The sequence below is a fragment of the Mauremys reevesii genome, linkage group 9 (assembly GCF_016161935.1).
Source record: "Mauremys reevesii isolate NIE-2019 linkage group 9, ASM1616193v1, whole genome shotgun sequence".
NCBI classification, from domain to species: Eukaryota; Metazoa; Chordata; order Testudines; family Geoemydidae; genus Mauremys; species Mauremys reevesii.
The window spans coordinates 36633262-36654139 of record NC_052631.1 but is presented as its reverse complement, the minus strand read 5'-3'; the positions used below and the strand labels follow the sequence as shown (position 1 = coordinate 36654139).

General features: G+C 39.2%; 1 protein-coding gene across 2 annotated transcripts in view; it reads right to left on the bottom strand.

Annotated features, from left to right (window-relative positions):
• Positions 1-20878, bottom strand: part of FARSB (phenylalanyl-tRNA synthetase subunit beta) — a 51802-nt gene that overhangs the window by 11264 nt on the left and 19660 nt on the right. For both annotated transcript variants that reach the window (XM_039489289.1, XM_039489290.1), the window contains exons 14-16: positions 20416-20508; positions 18563-18680; positions 8562-8714 (exon numbers count right to left, since the gene is read on the bottom strand). In XM_039489289.1, the coding sequence (XP_039345223.1) occupies positions 8562-8714; positions 18563-18680; positions 20416-20508 (364 nt within the window). The remainder of the gene's footprint in view (positions 1-8561; positions 8715-18562; positions 18681-20415; positions 20509-20878) is intronic.

Here is a 20878-nt window from a genome sequence, read left to right as displayed (position 1 = left end):
TCTTCTCCCTTTTCACTTTTGTCCCCCAGTCTTAAAAGAACAAACAAAAAACTCCCCCCACAACACCCACCCACCCCACCAATGGTATCATGCTCACGTATATCATTGTAAGAAGTTGCTGATAGCGTTGTCTTTTTAAATTTCCATAGAGCACTTATTGTTCTGCGTTGGGCTGAGATAAAAACCTTTCTTCCTCTCTCCCCTACCTGACAAAGCTTTCCTTTCTGAGATGAGACCTCTACAGCCAGACTACTTGGAGAGCATAGGACAAGAATACTTCAATCAAAAGCTTTCAGAGGCAGACTAGAAACAAGATAAAAACAGTGTCACTAGCTCCTAGCTGTACTTCTTTTGGAGTACACCTCTACCTCGATATAACGCTGTCCTCGGGAGCCAAAAAATCTTACCACGTTATAGGTGAAACCACGTTATATCGAACTTGCTTTGATCCACCGGAGTGCGCAGCCCCGCCCCCCCAGAGCGCTGCTTTACCGCGTTATATCTGAATTTGTGTTATATCGGGTCATGTTATATCGAGGTAGAGGTGTATCTATGACTGGCTGTATAGTATAAAGCTACTAAATGCAGTTTTGTTTTGGGTTTTTTTTGCATTGGATGGTGCATATTTTTATTAGGTTCTCACACACCTTAAAGTTTTGAATTTCACAGACAGAATCAAAGTGACTATAGGCCACAGATAATTTTATAGTGTAGTGGCTTTGAGGCTGTGATCAGTGGATCACTGCCCTTTCCATAGAGTTTGACATAACTACAGTCATTACAATACTCAAACATCTGCCAGTCAAGTTGCAAAGCTTCCTGCTACTTGCAGTAATCCAGGTCTCTCTTGGAACGTCCGGAGGCTTTTCAGCCAATTAAACAAAACATAAAAACAACTTTTCACACCCAGTGCACTTGCTTCACATCTTTGTTTGGTGTTTCCTTGGGTGTAAATTCAACCCTGATTAGATCTGTAGCACCAAACCACAGGGACAGTACACGAACAGTAGGTCAAATTAATATGACGGCAACCTGAAAAGATTAGAGCAGCTGGGGCATGAAGAAAGAAGGGAAAATTTGCTACTGAAGTGTAATAGAGGACATAAGCAGATTTTTTTTAAATGGGACAGTAAGCGAGCAGCCACACCCATCTAATTAAAGTGAGTTTAGTTTCATCTCGTCTTCTTAAAACGGTGCTAATCTTACTTTTTCATGTAACCAAGCGTTCTTGGTTCCACAAGGAAAGTTGCTCAAGAGACTTAGATTGTGAGGTTAGCAGGGGCGGTGGTATGCAAGACCTCCATCTTAAAAAGTGGCCCATAGTTGGAGAAGGTTTGAGAACTAGTGATTTCATGTTAGTAATAATGAAGGTCATCATTATTTGAACACTGTCAAGCTGTGGGTGGAGACCACCTGTACCCCAACTCATTAATAGTGGATAGACATCTAGTACCCGTGACAAGCTTTGTTTTGTTCCTTTATGCTGTACTATTTGATAGTCTCAACAGTGGAGCTGTACATTTTCTACATATTAACAGACAAGATGAACTAAGTAGAAAGGGCATAATTTATACTAGTAGAGGCATAAACATGATAGCATAAAACTGTAGCAACACCTAGATGTACTGTCAGAAGTCAGGGTCCTTTCTACTAGGCACTGTACATACACACACAATGAAAAGACAGTCCCTGCCTCAAATACCTTGTAGTCATGAGAATAATAGGCAGATACCACCAATAAACGGGAGCACAAGGTAACAATAAGATGATTACGAACTGCAGATTAAGCAGTGGTCACTGCACACAAGCTATCTAGCTATTGTACCTACCTACAATACTTTAGGTACTTATGTGGCCCCCATTGCAGTACAGTAGCATCTGAGCACCCCTCAATCTTTAACACCTTTTTTCTCACAACACATGTGAGGAAGGGAAGTGCGATCACCCCATTTTTACAGACGGGGAACTGAGGCATAGGGAGACTAAATGACTTAGTCACGATGACACAGGGAGTCTGTAGCAGAGCAGGAAACAGAACCTGGCTCTCCCAAGGCCTAGATTATAGATAACCACTGGATCATCCTTCCTCTCTAAAGAGGTTTGTAGGCATCCCACCACAGATAGGGGACAGACTATGAATTAAGGCAACTAAGCTCAAGTCTATGATTCAGGTCTGTTGCATATTTATTGTAAAAAATGAAAAAAGAAAACAAAAATGTTCATTCCCTAGTTATGCCGCGATAGCTTCTTACACCTCTGTAATTTCACAGCCAAACCTTATTAGATGAAAAGCTATTACTATGATTTACTGTGTCATTAAAATTTTCTACACTTTACCACACCTTTCATTTAATTAAATGGGGGCAGGTGACGGAAAGTAGTGCAGTCTTTGTAAAGATTAAATGTTATTACACAACTGTCAATTAGTGACAGAAGCAAAACTAAAGATTTGTAAGTATGTAATTTTTAAGTTGAATCCAAACTGGCTCGTTTCCCAGCATATCTACAGTATTAAGCTATTGCATGCCCTACAAGAATGATTGAAAGGAACTGAACTTTTATTAAAAAGGCCCTGTGAAAGCTGTTGAAGTACACCAAAAAAAATCACACAAGTTTCAGAGAGTACAAAAAGCAGCGTGTGCTGTGGGCGCTCTCTCTCTCTCTCTCTCTCACACACACACGTTTTTTTAAAAACTTTTTGTTGAAGCAAATACTTTTCCCAGACTTTCTGATAAATCTCATTATGAAGGGACATGGGACGAAGAGTCAAGCAATTTAGTTTCTATTCCTAGCTTTGCTGCTGACTTTCTGTGAGACTGGGCAAGTCGCTTCACCTCTGTGCCCCACTTACCCATGTGAAAGTTGTAAACAACACAACTTTTCTTCAAACCGAGGTTGTTAAGTTTAATTCATTGATATTTGTCATATGCTTGGATAATCAGATAAAAGATGCTGGAAGGGCACATTAAAAAAGGGTTATTTTCCACACACAAATCTTAAATATTTGCATTTTAATAACACTCAGTATAGTACCATAGGTGTCCCTGGCAAGTATATACTTTGCATTTTTAATACTATTGCACCTTGTGTTTGAGGATTTCGAAGCAGAACATTATGCTGATATTAATTAAGGATAAAAAAACCCTGTATTTTTAAGTTTCAAAACTCCACTACAGACTAGCATGGGCCGGAGCCCTAGTTCAGCATCATCTTTTATGATACTGGCCTCAGCTACCGGAGGGAAGAAGACAACAGTTTTCTAGTACATTGGTCCCGTAGGAACAAGAGAGGACCAATATTATTGGAGAGAGTTATTTTAGGTTTAAGCAGAGATTACAGGTTTTTGCATTCACATTACACCACCTTTCAATCCATCTATCTAAATGTCGTTAGTTTCCATTTCAAGACACGAAACCATAACAAAGAGAAATGAATCAGGAATGAGGGCATTTCATGTCCAGATTCACTGGATGACTCTTCTCAGCTCATATATTTTTGTTACTTCTCCTTGATAGATTGGTTACTCTAAAAGGGTTTAGACTGCTTATTGATTCTTTTTCTGTGATGGCTGTATAGTCCATAAACTTTGATCTTTATATTACTAATTACATGGAACTGGCTAAAATATCAATAAAGGAATTTTATATAAAGAAACAGCACTAAAGAGCTAACAGATTAGAGGACCAATACAAAACTCCGCTCTTGTTAATCCATTTAAAAGTTTGCTTATAGATGTATGAATTGTTACCTGCTACAAAGGAAGGAAAACATTTTTTCTATGCCAATAGTTATAGGAGCCATTAACCTATAGACATGTCACTATTGTACACTTTCAAAGTGGGGTAGAACTTCAACTTTCCTCCTTTAGGAATGTATCATTTTAATATTATTAGGAGTACTAGGAGTAGCAAGAAAATATTAACTGGCCATAGCATCCTTTGAGAAACTGAAATCACTAAGAATCAGATATATGTTGAAATCCTTCAACTTAGTCACTTAAAAACAGCCTATTCTGCAAGGCTGCTCACAAAACGTCTTTTCTGTTCCATTTATTGTACAGCTCAGATTACACTAAAGAGTGGTGTGAAGGCCAGAGGAACATCACAATTTCACCCATATTTTCCAGCATCTGTAATTTTTCCACAGGTGTTGGTACAGGGGCAAAAAGGCTATGACCCTAAGGTCAAGTCAATGGGCATTAAGGTGTTAGTATAACAGAAGGTGCTTAAATAACCATGGTTTGCACATATGGTAAAGAACTGAACAGACACACAGGCACTTCACTTTACTCGGTGAATTCAGAAAGGAGGCGAAGCAGCATTGAAGCCTTATGGGAATTATATTTAAACATGCAACAAACTGTCTTCTCAGACACTTTCTGAAATGAAATCAGGACTTTATGTTCCAAATTAAATCAAAACCACTGCGATCAGTTAAACAAGGAATACAGGACTATCAGAGGACTAAAACACAAATCTTTATATTGTACCACAAATTAGTTTCAAGATTTGGCTGAAGACTACACAAACAAAAAATGTTTGACTCCCTCCAGCTCAGAAATGGTTTTATATGGTAAACCCCTTTTTTAAGTGTACAAATTTTCATGTGGTGTAGCTCCTAAAACGGTTTGCTCCTTAAAAATAAAGATTTACACATGATATAATATCCTAATGTAAAACCTCTACAGCAAGGAGCACTGACTCTTTTTTGAATCCTCTGCAGTCTTTTAAGATGTTATAGGATATCTTTTTTTCACATAATTGACCTTACTCCATCATTGGCTTGACATTCTATCTCTCATATATGCTTAATTGGCAGGATGAAAGGCAAATAAAAAAAGCTACTTTGACTTCCAACTTTCTCCGAAGTCAAGGACTTCCAAGTAAGTTGGTGCAGTGACAATGCATTCACGCTAGAGTACCAGAGCATCAGCCATCTGCACTGTTACCAAGGTTAAATTCCAATGTCAGTAGAATTGCATGGAATCTACAAGTCATTCTGAGAGTTTCTGGATCTCTCTTGTAATAGAAAGGAGGGAAGTGTTTTCAAACATACAGAACAGGATTCTACTAATCCACCTCCAAAAGTTACAAAGTGTTTGGAGCCTGTTCTACATAGCAAGTCTTAATTCATTCTTAGGTATCTCCAGAGTAAGCAGATATAGGAAGAATATTATGGGGGTGCTGGAATTATTAAAGGACACAATATGTGCCGAGGCAGAAGGAATACTAAACGGCACTAGTATCAAGAAATCAATTATATATTGTATAAGAATTCTTTATTGTGATCTTTTTCCTGTTCTTTGTAAGGTGCTCAGACATTATGTGATGGATGCAGTAAAGAACGCAAGACATTTAGAAATATTTCTAGCTATAAAACAAACACAAACATTCAACATGTCTGTTCAATAACAATGTACAGCTAGAATATTCAAATACAGCCTAAGGGAGTTAGGTGCTCAGCTCCAACTGAAACTCAATAAGAGTTGGGCACCTAACTCTCTGAGGATCCTTTGAAAATACCAGCCTACAAATGAAATTTGAAGTCTTGCTCCTATCCCTGTTGGGAACAAGAACTGGACTGATGGCACAGCCATATGGTCAACCTGAAGGGTGTACTTTCAGCATTACATTTCACTGGCCAACAGTCAGCTCTTACTGTATTTTTCAGTACTTCAGCTAGAAAATATTTTGAAAATCTGCAAGAAGTAAAAGTAGGGGTGGAAAAAAGCTACATTAAAAATGTGAGCATGTATATGTTCATCAAGGATAAGTGCTAGGAGACTGCATGTGCTGTTATATTCAGTAAGTTGACAAGCCAGCAACACACAACTAGAAAATCAGCACATACAGAAGAACCTCAAAGTTACGAACACCATAGTTACGAACTGACCAGTCAATCACACACCTCATTTGGAACCGGAAGTACACAATCAGGCAGCAGGAGAGACAAATAAAAAAAGCAAACACAGTACAGTTCATTGTTAAATGTAAAAATAAAGAGAAAGCAGCATTTTTCTTCTACATAATACAGCTCTGAAACATTACTAAGTCAATTTTCAGTTGTAAAACTTTTGAAAAAACAGCCACAATGTTTTGTTCAGAGTTATGAACATTTCCGAGTTATGAACAATCTCCATTCCCAAGGTGTTTGTAACTCTGAGGTTCTACTGTATATCTAACAAAGTTGCTTTAGAGCTTTGGACACAAACGTGCTCTCTTATGGACTACCAAAGATGATGTGTCAGGGTCACTAGTTACAGTAAATGCAGAACTAAGACCTCTCCTCAAGCAGGACAGAGGTCATAAATTTCTCTCTCACATACTTGTATACTAACGAATGGTGAGTAGACAAAATAGCAGCTGCTATCCCCAGAGTCTTGTTTTTCTCTACCATATTGATTTTGTCATTATTTTAAGAAACAGAATGGATGACTTGCCTGTTCTTGTTCTTTTGTACAGATTCCTGCTGCTGCCTTTTGTTTGGGGGGCGGGGGTAAGACAACTAGCCCTTGTTTCAGGAGTACTCCCAAGAACTACCAGGATTTTTTTGGGTCCCTGTGCCCCTTTAAACCTCCCACAAACAAAACAAAAACAAACAACAAAAAAAACCACACAGTCATGCAACAAACCAGAAAAGAGTGGCAGGGGTGGAGATAAGTCACCGTCATCCTCAAGTAACAATTTTTTTTATCTAAAGTTCCACTGTAAATTTCCTAGGCAAGAAATTGAGGAACAAGCAGATTCCAATTCTTGTGGGAAAGAATATACAGCAGGCAGAGATCTCAGTCTATTCTAGGCCTTTTCCTAGCCCAGAAAGTCATTTATATAGCAAACATGTTTCCAGCTAATAAAAGTATGTTGGAACAAGGGCTGAATATGGGATTTCAGTCCCAAAAGCAACATTGCCCTGGGAATGCTGCAATCCCCACTTTCTCTGAGATATACAGTGCTATCCTGGGGATATGACCTCTTTCATTCAAAAATCAGGAAAATGTAGCAAAAAAATTATCTCAAATTTTTGGCACTGAGACAGCCTTGCTGCAAGTCCAAGATGGTTTATTAATTGCTTCGGTGCAGATGTACAGGATGAATCTTTGCTCACCTATTTAATTAAACCCCCTCTCCCACATCAGAGTTTTGCAAGTTTGATGGTACCAGTCAAGGAGAAAGTTTTGAGTAAAGTTCTCCTTAAAGATATATTTATGAAAGGTTTGGGGGGCTGAGGTACATTCTCTAATTTTGTCAACCAAGGATTCTCTGTATAGGAATTAAACTGCTCCTTAACAGTGTTAAAAGACAGACAAAAAAAGTAAAAGGGGTTATAAGGTTGGAGGATTCTGGTAACTGGGTGGAATCAGAATGAGTAGACAGCTTGGCACTGAGTGTACACCGCCTCCTCTAACAGATGGGAGACAAGGTAGAAGACGAGGGATGGGGAGAGATGGTTACAGTAGTTAGAAATTGGCACAGAATTCTCCATACAATTCATAATTTCTTCCTGAACTGGAAACTTTCTCAAAACTTCTGGAGGCTTTGAAAAACCCTTCCAATGCATGCACCAGAGCCAAGCAACTGAGGAACATGGATCTGTGAGTATATCTGACTTTAGATGTTTCTATTTCATAACAGATGGAGACTTGCAACTATGCACTTAACTGAGGGCAACTTAAGACTTTTCAGGAGCCTTGGCCAGTACAGTTCCTGCAGGAAATGCATGGCCAACGGGCAGCACAGAAATGGGAGGTCAGGTGCTGGAGCAGAAGCTAGGGGGCTGTGGATGGATAGCCCTCATATCCCTCTCCTAGAGAGGGTCTCCAGCAATTTTTCTTTAAAGGGGCTACAGCTCAGCCATTTCTGTTGGTGGGCCAGCACACCTCCCCGCCTTGCACGTGCACACACACACAAAGAATAAAGAATAAGTAAGGATTTCATATCCCGTCCCCTACATATAACTAACCTAGCATAAAGAAGCATGAGGCCTATTTTATAAATATTACTAATACAACAGCAGGTTCATTAGTCTAGAAGACAGCACACTTGTGCAGCAGCTCTAGCTCCACTGTAAGTAGGTAACGTTTCAAGCTACAATATATTCAGGAGTAACAAGTCATCTTTTGTCTGTTTCCAGGCACTTCTAGCAACAGGAACGCAGCAGATACCTGGTGTTAATTATAACTCATTCAGTAAACTGACATCTAACCCTTAAATTGCTAGATTAAATCATTGTGAAGAGCACATTCCTATACACACGAAACTTACTTACATGAAGAAAGAAATATCCACAGTACTAGGATTCTCTCTTATGTAAAGATCGCCACCACAGAAGCTGGCTAAAAATACTGAGACCAGAAAAAAAAAGTCCAATTCCATTCCCTAATGTGTAAGGGGCAATGAGAATACGAAGTCCCATTTGCCCCACAGTATTTTGCAGCATGCTAACACATTCAAAACAACTCTTGTACTGTAGTGCCAACAGTTAATGGCAATATACAATTAAATCCACATAGTAATGAGATCATAGGATTCCTTTATAGGTCCCTCTCCACACTACTCTCTTACCTTCAGCTGCCTTGATTAGATATCCACTCTCTTTGCTTGGTGGCACAGCCAGCAGTTGCATGACTCTATCCAGCAAACCATGGATGACCTCAAACCCAGGGTTCTTGTTGTAGTAAATGGCACAGAGATTCCTCTGGTTCCTTGCACCTACATCTGCAGAAGAAACAAGCATTTGTACTTCTGGGTTTTGTCACGTGTTTATCCTTCCTTTTTGCATCAGTTTTTACACTTGTGCATGGAGATATCTGTACCTCAGGGGGAAATTGAGAATGCAGAATGGCATCTCCCACAGACCTCCATCCCAAACTCTGCGGAGTTGATTATAGGCACTGGTCATGCTTTAACTCATAGGTCTCCCATCATTTGGAGACAATCATGTTGCATAGATTTTAAATACTGTACTTTATTAGGATGGGAATGGAGAAGAAATGTGGTAAGGAGAAATATCTTGCCAAGTAAACAGCAGAACTCAGTATATTTCCAACATATTATTAAAAAGTTAAAGGAATTAAAAAGCAGATTAACCAAAATATGTACATTCAACAAGAATCAACAAGATCCCGATACTTAGAATCTATTATTTTTAATATTTACAATTTAAGGTTGGTGGTGAAAGTAGATTTATGAAACTGAGACAGAGCCTTTTACCAGTACAAAACAAGCCACTTCTGTAAGTAGCCAAATATACTTATACTCTCATGGATGTTTGGGGCTCTGTATGAAGAGAGATCTTAGTCTACGTCTAACTCCAAGCAGACAGGTTTCCACATCACAGAAGCCATCCACACAATTGAAACCTTCCTTGGTAGCCCTAGAAGCACCAAAGATCAAATGAGAGTGCACTGTATTTTCACATCAGCTTTGAGGACAGGATTAAAATATTGGTGGAGCAGAGACACTAGTTATGTGTGATGCACCTGTTTTATGGATATCAGTCTCAGATTGTCAAATCAAACACCTCACAAGAGCTCAGATGTATATTTTAAAAAACTTTGTCATTTCCAAATTTAATTACCATATATCATGTGTTCACACAAAGCACTAAAACTACAGCAGCCTCCCCCCCTTACTTGAAATTAGTTTTGATTAGACTACTCATTTCACCAGAATAATTTCTCATTTTCATGTCACATGGATACATTTTAGACACACAAGTGTATTACAGTATCATTATATACCTGTGCCTCTCCAGACTAGACCAGGGCAGTGCACTCTGTCTGGGTCTGTCAAAGGTTACTCAGAAGATTCAACTAATGCAGAATCCTGCTTTTTTAATTTTTTGAGAGAAAAAGGATAATACATGTGTTCTCACCATCTGTCAATTCACTTATGGTGAAATTCAAGGTACTGGTTAGTATAACACCCCCCTGCTAAGTTGTCTATATCTAGGCTTGGCAGACTTTTTTTTTTTTAAATATATTTTCAACAGATATCAATGTTTATTTTTAAGCATTTTCCCTATTTTTTATTGATTGCAATTTTCAGTTATTTAAAATGGGTTATAAGCTTTTTTATCTTCATCAATTAAAACTTTCAGTTATGGTAAATTATGGGGGGGATGGACAATATAGGGGACAGAATAATTTAATGACAGTAGATGTTGAGATTCAAAAAGTCAAAGCTTTTTAACCATTAAAATACAAACTGTCAATCTCAAATTTTGAGATATGCAGAGTAAATGTCCTTAAATCAAACGAATAACTTCTCACACTGCATCTTCCTTACTTTGTCTGTCTGAAATTTCAATCATCAATAGAAATATTTTTTCGCCAATTTCTGTGTATCTGGTGAAATCAACATTTACCAGCATTTATTAATGAAAATCTAATCCAGTATTTCGCAAACTGGGGTCGCCGCTTGTGCAGGGAAAGCCCCTGGCAGGCTGGGCCGGTCTGTTTACCTGCCCCGTCCTCAGGTCCAGCCAATCGTGGCTCCCACTGGCCTCGGTTCGCTGCTCCGGGCCAATGGGAGCTGCTGGAAACGGTGCGGGCCAAGGGACGTACTGACCGCTGCTTCCAGCAGCTCCCATTGGCCTGCAGCAGTGAACCGCGGCCAGTGGGAGCCGCGATCGGCCAGACATGCGGACGGGGCAGGTAAACAAACCAGCCCGGCCCGCCAGGGGCTTTCCCTACACAAGCAGCGACCCCTGTTTGATAAACACTGATCTAATCCTCCCAAGCCTATCTATAGCCTAGTTCTCAGAAGTCACTTCTCCCCTTATGGTGCACTCAGCAGAAATCCCTTGGCTTTCTGGTTGGCTGCGCCAAAGGTGGGCCTTGCAGAAGTCAGGAAGGGCTCTCTGTGGGCTGGTCTACACTACTGCTTAAGTTGACCTAACTTACGTCCCTCAGGGGTGTGAAAAAAGGCACCCGCGAGTGACACAAGTTACAGCGACCTAAGTACGTCCACACCAGCTCTATGTCGACAGGAGACACTCTCCCACCAACAAAGCTTCAGACTCTCATGGAGGTGGAATAATTATGCCGATGGGAGAGCTCTCTCCTGTTGGCATAGTGTGTCTTCACCAGATGCGCTACAGAGGCACAGCTGCATCAGTGCAGCTCCAACAATGTAGTGCTGTAGCATAGCCTCTCCCTCATTGGCAGTCCCTTTCTTCTAGAATAGAATTTACTCCCAACAAAATACCAGCCAGATCCTGATCATTTGTACAGCACCACACAAGTTGTATGGATTTTTTCAGACTATAGAGAGTCCTCCAACATTTAGCCTACTGATTAGGCTTTGCTCTCCACCAAATCCATCTCTTCTCCCTTAAAGTGGGAGAAGAGGGTTCCCTTAATTCTCCTCCTTTTGGAGAAAATACGTTATGAGCCATGCTTTTATAAACCTCCAAAATTAAAGTTAGTTATTTATGAAGATGACTCATTTTACTGCAAAATATATTTCATGCTTTTCCCCTCGTGCCTTTCATTCAACATCTGTGTGTAGCCAATGGGAGAGCTCATGAGATGCTAGAGACTTCAGAGGAATCACAGAACATCAGGATCTGAGCCTGTTTTCTAACAAACATGGACAACAACGTTCTCAATATGAAACAAAGCCTGAAAGAAGAAGAGCAGGTAGGGTTACCATAGGTAAAATATTTTTGCACCGGGATGTCCAAATAGCAGCAGTAGGGAGAACTGTATTCTCTCTCCCCTAAGCCCCAACCACTGACCAGACAGCTCTGTCCATTTTTCTCTGATGCAGACCTAGCAGCAGTGGTTCACATATTTATCATTTCTAAATTTGATTAGTGCATACTTCTGTATACTGGGTGGACCCGCTCCACTCTCTACCATCGCTGCTATTCAAATGCCAGGTGCATTCTTAACGAGATTTGGAACCCCAATTTGGACTCCCTGTCAGACAGAATTAGGGTTGGGCCTTTGACTGCTCCAAAAACAATTGGTCAATTCAGAAAATTTGGTCAAATAATGTCCAAAATGGCCAAATATTTTAAAAACAGTAATTTATTAGAACAGTAACAAGAGTAACAAAAAAGACTAAGACTTTATGGTCTCCTGAGTGGTAAGGTAGATACTCATGTCTAATAACAAAAACCAAGTTACTTAACTGAGTTATTTTAACTCAGAAAAATGTAAAACAAAATGAAACAAAGTTCTACAAAATGAAAGAATAATTATCTTTTTTAGCAATGTTAGATTAGCATTTAAATGTCAATGTTATTCAAGGCTGAAGAGTTACAAAAAAAGAAAAATTAAACAAATAAAAGAAATCCATAGCAACTATCAAAGAAAAAAGTTATTTTTAAATGCAGTTATGCTAGGTAGGCAGCAGGCCAACTCTTCAAGCATCCTGCTTTTCATTATCTTCTTTTTCTTTATCAGCTTCAACTGCTTCATCTTTGCACTGATGGCTTGGTGTACAAATAAAGACATATACAGTGTTTGTCTGGAATCTTCTAGGACAATCAAGATGCTCAACTTGCAATCAGTTATCTTTTTCCCAACCGGTGACATGAATGTATAGCAAAGTTAGTGATTTAGACATTTCTGTAGGCTTGCTAACAGACACTACCATACCACAATTAAAAAGGCAGGCCACTGCCTACAACAGGGCATTCTTGATGACACTTGACCATGGACAAATAATATGTGGTCAATTGACCAGCTTGCCAAGCCTAGACAGAATACTAGAAGTTCATGTCTCTTCACCAGATGTTGGGATCAAGGACAGCAGCCTCCACACTAGAACCCAGATGAAGCCAGTCAGCCTTTTCCATCCCTTTCTACCCTTACCTTAGTGGAGACAATTCAGGTGGAGAGTAATTTTAACACCATCTTACCAGCCCCAGAGGCCCTGGCTGTCTGGCATGAAGGAGCTGTCCCGTACAATCCTATTTCATCTCTTGAAGTGGGAAGAGCATCTGTGTCAAGGCTCCCTTAAGCACTTAGATGAAGGGAAGCTTGAAAAATCCCCTAAGAGCTGGAGGTTAAGCAATTAAAAAATAAATAAACCAGCTATTCTCCAAGAGTCCTGATGGGCTCAGGAAAAAAGTTTCCAAGCTCAGAATGCTCCAAGATCTCTACTGAGTTCAAGTACTAAATAGTACAGAACAAGTAGAGTGACGAAGGATAAAAATTATTCAAGTCTTGGAATATCTACAGTTTGGGTCTAAGCTTTTTTCAGGAAATATTTGTCAGCAGTCGCCTCAATAATAGGAGTAGAACCCAGGTGGATTTCATCTCACCTCACATGTTAGGTGATTCATGAGGACAATATCACTGATAAATCCACAGGAAATTCAAAGTAGGTCCCATGGATTTTGGTTTGATTCTGGTACAAGTTATCAAACCACTATTTAAACCTGTTTCTTCAGTGTCACTCTTCTTCTAATACAAAATAGTAAATCTGGTAGCTATCACATCTGCATGCAGAGTACCTGTGCTGTACTCCACAGATCTCACAAGACACTTCTTTCCTTATTCTATACCAAGCCAAAACACAACAAAAGAGAAACTCTGCCACACGTTGGACATACTCAGAGTGGTTAATATCGACAAGGCAAGAACTCAGGCATATAGCAAACCTACACCTACTGTACCATCTCCCACTGAACAACCAAAAAGTCATTTAAAACCACCAGTTACTAGGTGGCTAATAGTATCAGAGGGGTAGCCGTGTTAGTCTGGATCTGTAAAAAGCAACAAAGAGTCCTTTTGACGAAGTATGCGTCTGACGAAGTGGGTATTCACCCATGAAAGCTTATGCTCCAGTACGTCTGTTAGTCTATAACAGGGGTTGGCAACCTTTCAGAAGTGGTGTGCCCAGTCTTCATTTATTCTCTCTGATTTAAGGTTCTGCATGCCAATAATACATTTTAATGTTTTTAGAAGGTCTCTTTCTATAAGTCTAGAATATATTGTTGTATGTAAAGTAAATAAGATTTTTTAATTGTTTACGAAGCTTCATTTAAAATTAAATTAAAATGCAGAGCCCCCCGGACCGGTAGCCAGGACCCAGGCAGTTTGAGTGCCACTGAAAATCAGCTCGCGTGCCGCCTTCGGCATGTGTGACATAGGTTGCCTACCCCTGGTCTGTAAGGTGCCACAGGACTCTCTGTTCCTAGGTGGCTAATGTACCGCAATAAAGAGGAATACAAAGTACAGGAGTAAAAGCTCACAGGCAAGATCAAAGCTCACACTTGCAGACCAAAAGTCATTCATGTCTTCAGAAGATATTTACAAAGCAGCAGGCAGATGATCTAGTACCATGTTTGCTAGACTCTAACAGTGGCTCTCAACCTGCGACCCAGTCACCAATGCTACAAGCTAAACATGCAGGCCTCTGCAGACACTGCCTTCAGTGAAGGGTACTCTGTTATCCAAGAAGCTTTTAAGTACCAGAATTGTCGCTTTCAGCTTGTAAAAACTAACGTGGTTTCACTAGGGTTAAATCCCAATGCGGGAATGGCAAACCTAGACAAAACAGATCAGATGCCTGGTACATCTAATATCTCTTCTCTGGGTATCCAAGGTTTGCCATTCCAACCCAATACTTTCTTCATTTGTATCCCACCTCTCCCTGATGCATATAAAGTAACTATAACATCACGGTAGTAGGATAATTTGTACAATCATATGCCATATATAAACAACTGATAAGAAAACCTTGTTTACTATTTACTATTTCCTTGGTCTGTTATGTCCTTTGGGAATGCAAGCTTTTTGGAGATACCTTTTTGTACAGTGCTTAGCATATTGTAGGTGCTATTAGAAACAACAGCAACAAAAGTTAAGTTGAATTTTATTTCACAATTGCTCAGGTAACTTATGACTTTCGCATATCGTTATCCTGAACAAAAAGGTGGTCATGATAAAAATACTTCCAATTCTTATACTTCAAATTTTCAAAATCACTACAAATCTTAACTAATGAGTACATTTTGTGTTCACTCACCCCTTCCAAGCTTTGGAAGTGCTGTAACGCTCACTCTTTCAGAGAGTCAATACATTACATCACAGGAAATTCATTCACTGCACACTACGGGGAAAAAAAGCATTCGGAACTTTATGCCAGAGCTGGGGTTTGTTGGAAGTGCCTCAGTTCTTTGTAAATCATTTAAGAGAGCACTTGTGTCATTCCATGAAACAATTCTGTGGGCCTGCCAAATATGTCAGGCTAAATTATATATGTATTTCACCGACTTCAAAGCACTGCCTGGAGATGCTGCTCTAAAATAACTTAAAGGATGGGCAGTTGGCTAGGACTTTGCAATCCAAAACAACGTAATGAAAGATAGAGCAGTGGTGCATGCTGCCCCCTAGTAACTTAAAGGGGTTTAGAAAAGATGGGATTTTGGAAGAGTACACCTGCTTATTTAAACACTAGTCTCACAATCAATATCACAGAAATCCGCATTTTGTATATAATTACAGTAAGGCCTGCAAGAAAATGCACACGAACAACTTCAACTGCATTTGCAATTTATCTCAACCATGTTAGAGGCAGACTACTGCATACTTGCAAAATTCTACTAGGTCATTAGTCAGAGAACTTTTTGAGGGGTTAAACGTATATTTTCATCATGGTTAGGGAGGATGTGAAGTTTCTGTGCCTGGTCTAACCTGAATTCTAGGCTGCAATAACATAGTAATAGCACTAGAGAAGATTTTACCAACCTAACAATAAGACCAAACCGCAAGACAATATTCTATGCAACTCTGCAGAGGGTGCACAGCCCTGTGCGACACATACTCCAATCCTGCATTCTCTCTCTCTCATCCTTTGAGAAGGAAACTTTTGAGTCAGATTTGGATTTATTTTTATTAAATCTGGCATGCATTTTCCAAATTTAGTAAATCAAAATCTATGTCTGATATGTGAGGAGGAGAAGCATGTTTTGTTCACCTTAGTAAAGATGAGGTGTGTGCAAAAGATATTTTTTATTAAAGAACAATGCATTTATACAGCTATATTCATTGACATACAAACGACTACTTCACATTCAGTGAGTGTCAGTGCTCTTCTGATCCATACTTTTAAAATTAATTGGAAATTTTGCATGCCAAAAATATGAAATAGTAAAATTAAGTTAGTCAGAAAGATAACATAAGCGTCCTACAGGGAATCTCATTCCCTATGTGAAAACTGGACAACCTCATATTGTTTAATGTCTACAGAACTGTTGCTGATTTCTCATTCCTTTTTTCCTTTGAAACTATGAATTACGGCACATTTAGATTTAAGGCCCGAAAATTAATCTGGGAAAGAAATTTAGCAGATTTACTGAAAATATATACGAAAAAACAATGTTATTTGTATTCTGGTAATTCTCAAACTGTACCGGGCACTGTGCAAATTACATAGGAATACAAAGCCCTTATCTCAAAGAATTTATCTTTAATCTACAGCAATGATTACTGCTAAACTTGAAGTACACTGTAAGAGTAGGCTTTCAGAACACTGTTAAGTGGCCATTTGTGTAAGTGGAAGCTTAAAAAAAATCTACAGTGAGAACCCATGAAACAACAGTAATTTATTTAACTAGTACATTTCATGCAGCCAGAAGGAATGCTCTCTTCCCTCCAACATAAATAACCCCTACACCAGTTATGAAGAATGCTAAAGCTATTCTGCCATCTGTACCATGTTCTGTGCATGCTGGCAGCCTCCCTGCCCAACAAATAATGAGCTTGGATCACCAAACTGTCTGCATTTAATAAAAAGTCTGCATGCTTTGCTAAAATTGCTTATTTTTCCTGGCAATTTTTTAAAGTAATCCACAAATTAAGTCCATCAACAAAGCAATTTACATGCTATTTTGTTTACCTCTTATGTAAACCTTTGTTTCATAGACACCAAATAGGTTAAACACAGCATTAAAAACTGAAACCAGATAACATAGCAGCACTTATTTCTGCTACTGTATTTAAGGTAGTGTCAGCATTTTTCATTATGAAGCAGCAGAAATTTGCTGCAGGGTTGCAACTCAGCACACAAGGTCTTGCCAGCAGAGAAATAGATCTATATACACTTCCTCACCAAGCCACCATGTGAAGAAAAACTGATTCAGTAACTTGTATTAGATTTTTTTTTTAACAGTTTAGGTTTTTTTTCCTTACAGCACTTTTATATATTTTCCAAATAAAAATTATGCTGTTTTAGGCCCCGATCCTGGAGTCAGACCCCTACAACCAGGCAGAACCCCATTAAAATCCTTGAAACATGAACTGGCTGCTTTGGCTATTTAAAATATAACCAAACTAAGATTGCAGCTTGATACTAAAGAAGATATGTTTATCTCAGCACGTTGCATAAAATGGGAACATACTCTCAAGAAGATGATTTGATAGATGTGTGGGAATTTTATAACACCAAGAATTTTTTTTTTTTTTTTTGCACATGGACTTGCCCCAGTCTTCACCAAGGAAGAGCAATTCACTTGCAAGACACCCACTTACACAAGGGGAGGGTGTGCACAGCCCCAGTATTGCTCTAACATAGGTTACATATCTATTACAATGGTAAAGGAGCCATTAGCTATTGAGGGAGGGAGGGTGTAACAAAATAAAGAGTACTTAGACAAATCTGTCAAGTCAGATAATCACTTTTTACTAAGCTCCTAAAAGGAAAAAAAGTTACTTATAATTCTGCAGATATGATGGTATTATCCTATAGGATTCTCTCCTATGTCTCATGCTCCCAGTACAGGTCCACCTGGGCCTCAGATATGGTAGTTCAGCACGAGACGTCTCCCCGCCTCCCACTGGGATCTCAGCACCAACAAAGGCTGTCCCAGGTAGAGATGTGCAATAGAGATTTAAAAATACTATTGCAATCATCAAACCCAACTTCTGTAGCATGGTCTGAGCTGTTGTGTGATGAGTGACTGACAAATCCTCACTGGCAAACTTACTATGCCCTGGATCCTGTCCTAGGGCAAGAAGGCTATGAATTGAGCTTCTCTTATAGAACTCTGACCTACTTAGTCTCTATGGGGGACAAGCCAAGACTTTGGAATCACTTGATTTAGGTGCCTACTGAGCTTTTCAAAAGCACACAGGAACCTAATGCCCATTGATTTCAGTGCGTGTTAAGCACCTATCTGTATGCTGCCTAAATACCATTAAAAATCTGGCCTTCAGAGCAAGGGAATTCCACCCTGGTGCTGTGAGCATGAGCTAAGTGAGAATGAATTCTGCAGCAAAATATTTTTGATGAACAGAGATTCACCCACTATTACCATTTATCAAGTAAATAAGCATTTCTTGAGAGGCACTTGCCCATGAAGTTGGGTACAGTTGAGATTCTCTGAAGGACGTAGGCTAAAACAGCTAATGGGCTGGACATTATAAAAATTAAAATCACTAACACTGTAGGACCTGTTTTAATAGAAAGCGAAGAACAGTTATAGAAGTAGCACCTCTTAAAATGGAGCAACTTAAAACAGAGCAGGCCAGGATTCTTTCAGATAATCATGAATCCTTGCACAGAGGATATTAAAAACTCTTATGTGCTCAATAGGGTTCTCTTACCTTTGGTGGAATCTTTTACAACAATGTCAGAGATTTCAAAAAGTTTCAGAGGCAAAGGCATCTTTCTATTAGCAGCAATAGTCTTCAGGAGGCCAGGCAAAAGGCTGGTGCGTGCCACCTACAGGTCAAACATGAAATTGCATGTGTAAAACAACCTGGCAGGTTGCTTCAGTGCCTTATCTTTTCTGGGTTCGCTTATTTGGAATTAGTTTTAAAATAGCCAGGTGAAGTAATGCAGTAATTTCAGAAGTTTATTGCTCTCTATTTTAGAATTATTAAACCTGAAAATGTATATATCATGCACTTACTGTCCAAGGATCTCAAAGTATCTTATGAATGTGCATGAATATTCACATCCACATTTTGCAGGGGAAAGCGAGGCACAGAGCACTTCAGAAGCTTTTCTGAGTTTTTACAGCACAGCCATGACACAGGAAGGGGAAAAAACCCAGGATTTCTCATTCCCAGTCTCCAGCTCTAACTACCAGGTAACGCTGCTTCCAAATACATAGATTGAGAAATTCTCCAAGGAACTAAAACAATTCATATATATTTCTGATGCATAGTGACATGTATCATCAGTTACACTTTCAAGCAATGTGTCGTCATGTTGCAAGGGTGCTCGTGAATTTATACGCAAGAGAACAGCTAAGGGATGGGATGCTTCCTCTACTTCTCATTGTCAGTGGTGTGAGCTCTAGAGATTCTCGCTCCAGACTAGAGGATCTAGTGGCTAAGAGCTCAGCAGCTCCTTTGCTTTGCAATAGTGGATATATAATGGACAACTGAAAGCTATTTATTTGTGAACCGGCTGTGAACCAATCTTAAAAATTCAAATCATCAGCCAGATGACTGATGAGTGGTGCAAAAGCAACAGCTAAGAGACCTGGCTAGGTGGCAGCCAGGTACACAGGGAAGTTAAAATATGGGTTAAAACTTCATTTTGAAATTTGGATTTAAGCTGGTGAGGGCATAAATATATGAAGTTTAAACGTATAAAGACACTTCCTGTTGATACAGAAGGTAAATACTAAGGTGACTTCTGAACAGGCATCCATAGACCTGCTGGTGACTATTAATAGAACAGGTGATATTTAAGATACTGCACTGTAATATGCTTAAAATATGTGTAGAGACTACAGTAATGGACAGCCAGAAATATTTATGATAGATACACAAGGAAACAAACACCACGTACTCACATTAGTGTTTTTTCAAATGCAAGTCACCCACATTTACTGTGCCCTGCCTTCAAATGTCCTCTTAATAAAGTGCCCCAGTTTTCAAATTGGCTCAGTGGGACTAGACTTTCCACTGGAATTTACAAATCATGGAAACACTTCTACTGAACTTTGATGCTCAAAAAGCCTGACTTTATTAATCTATTTTTAGAGTGAAACTTGATCTCTCTGCTGAATTTTGGACTCTGCAACTACTCTACATTCTGCTGATACAAATGGACATTTAGAGATTTAGGATTTAAAGGTAGAAATTACTGTAACAAAACAGGGCCCAATTTTGTCACCCCTAATCCCATTGGGTAGTACCTCATTCCATTAAATTTACACTGTTTAAAATACTACTAAGTATAAGGGGGATAGAATTGGGGCCTCAGAGGAAACTGCAAGCAACTGGATTTTACATGTGCATAATCTCTCTATTGACTTCTAACTGCATTGAAAGTGGCCACCACATTTTATGTATTTTCTTTCCTTTTGATATTTAAGTTCCCTCCCAAATTGCAGGCTTTAAATGTATTCTTTGTAATGTTATCTTGCTGATTGGTAACTACCCTCTCAGATGTTTAGGGAAGCTGGTAGTGCAACAATTAGAGCTGAAATTAAACTACTCACCTGAAATTCTGCTGTTTTAGGATTAGCTATGTGTACTGCTTTTGTTGAAGAGATGTCCACACCGAGTTTATCAGCAATATCTTCTTGGGAACACTGAGGGGAGAAAAAAAACCACACACAGTCAAATGGTTAAAATATACAGAGAACCAATGATAGAACTTGATATCAAGAACAATGCAAGATCAGCAATAGCTCCGATGCCCCTTAACGTGACTCTCTCTGATCGGCAATACTCACCTGTAAGCACAAAAGAAAGTGAAGAGTGAAGCCTCAGCCTTATATCTAAGTGGGCTGGCTTATTTATGCACCAATTACTAACCAAAATAATGCTAGTTTAACAGGAAAAGGCAAGAGTGTATTAGCTTTTATCATGGGTAATTATCTATTTTAAAAATAAGAGGACAGATTCTTCCACTCTGATTTCCATTAAATAACTTCCTGTGCAAATGATTCCAGTGGAATC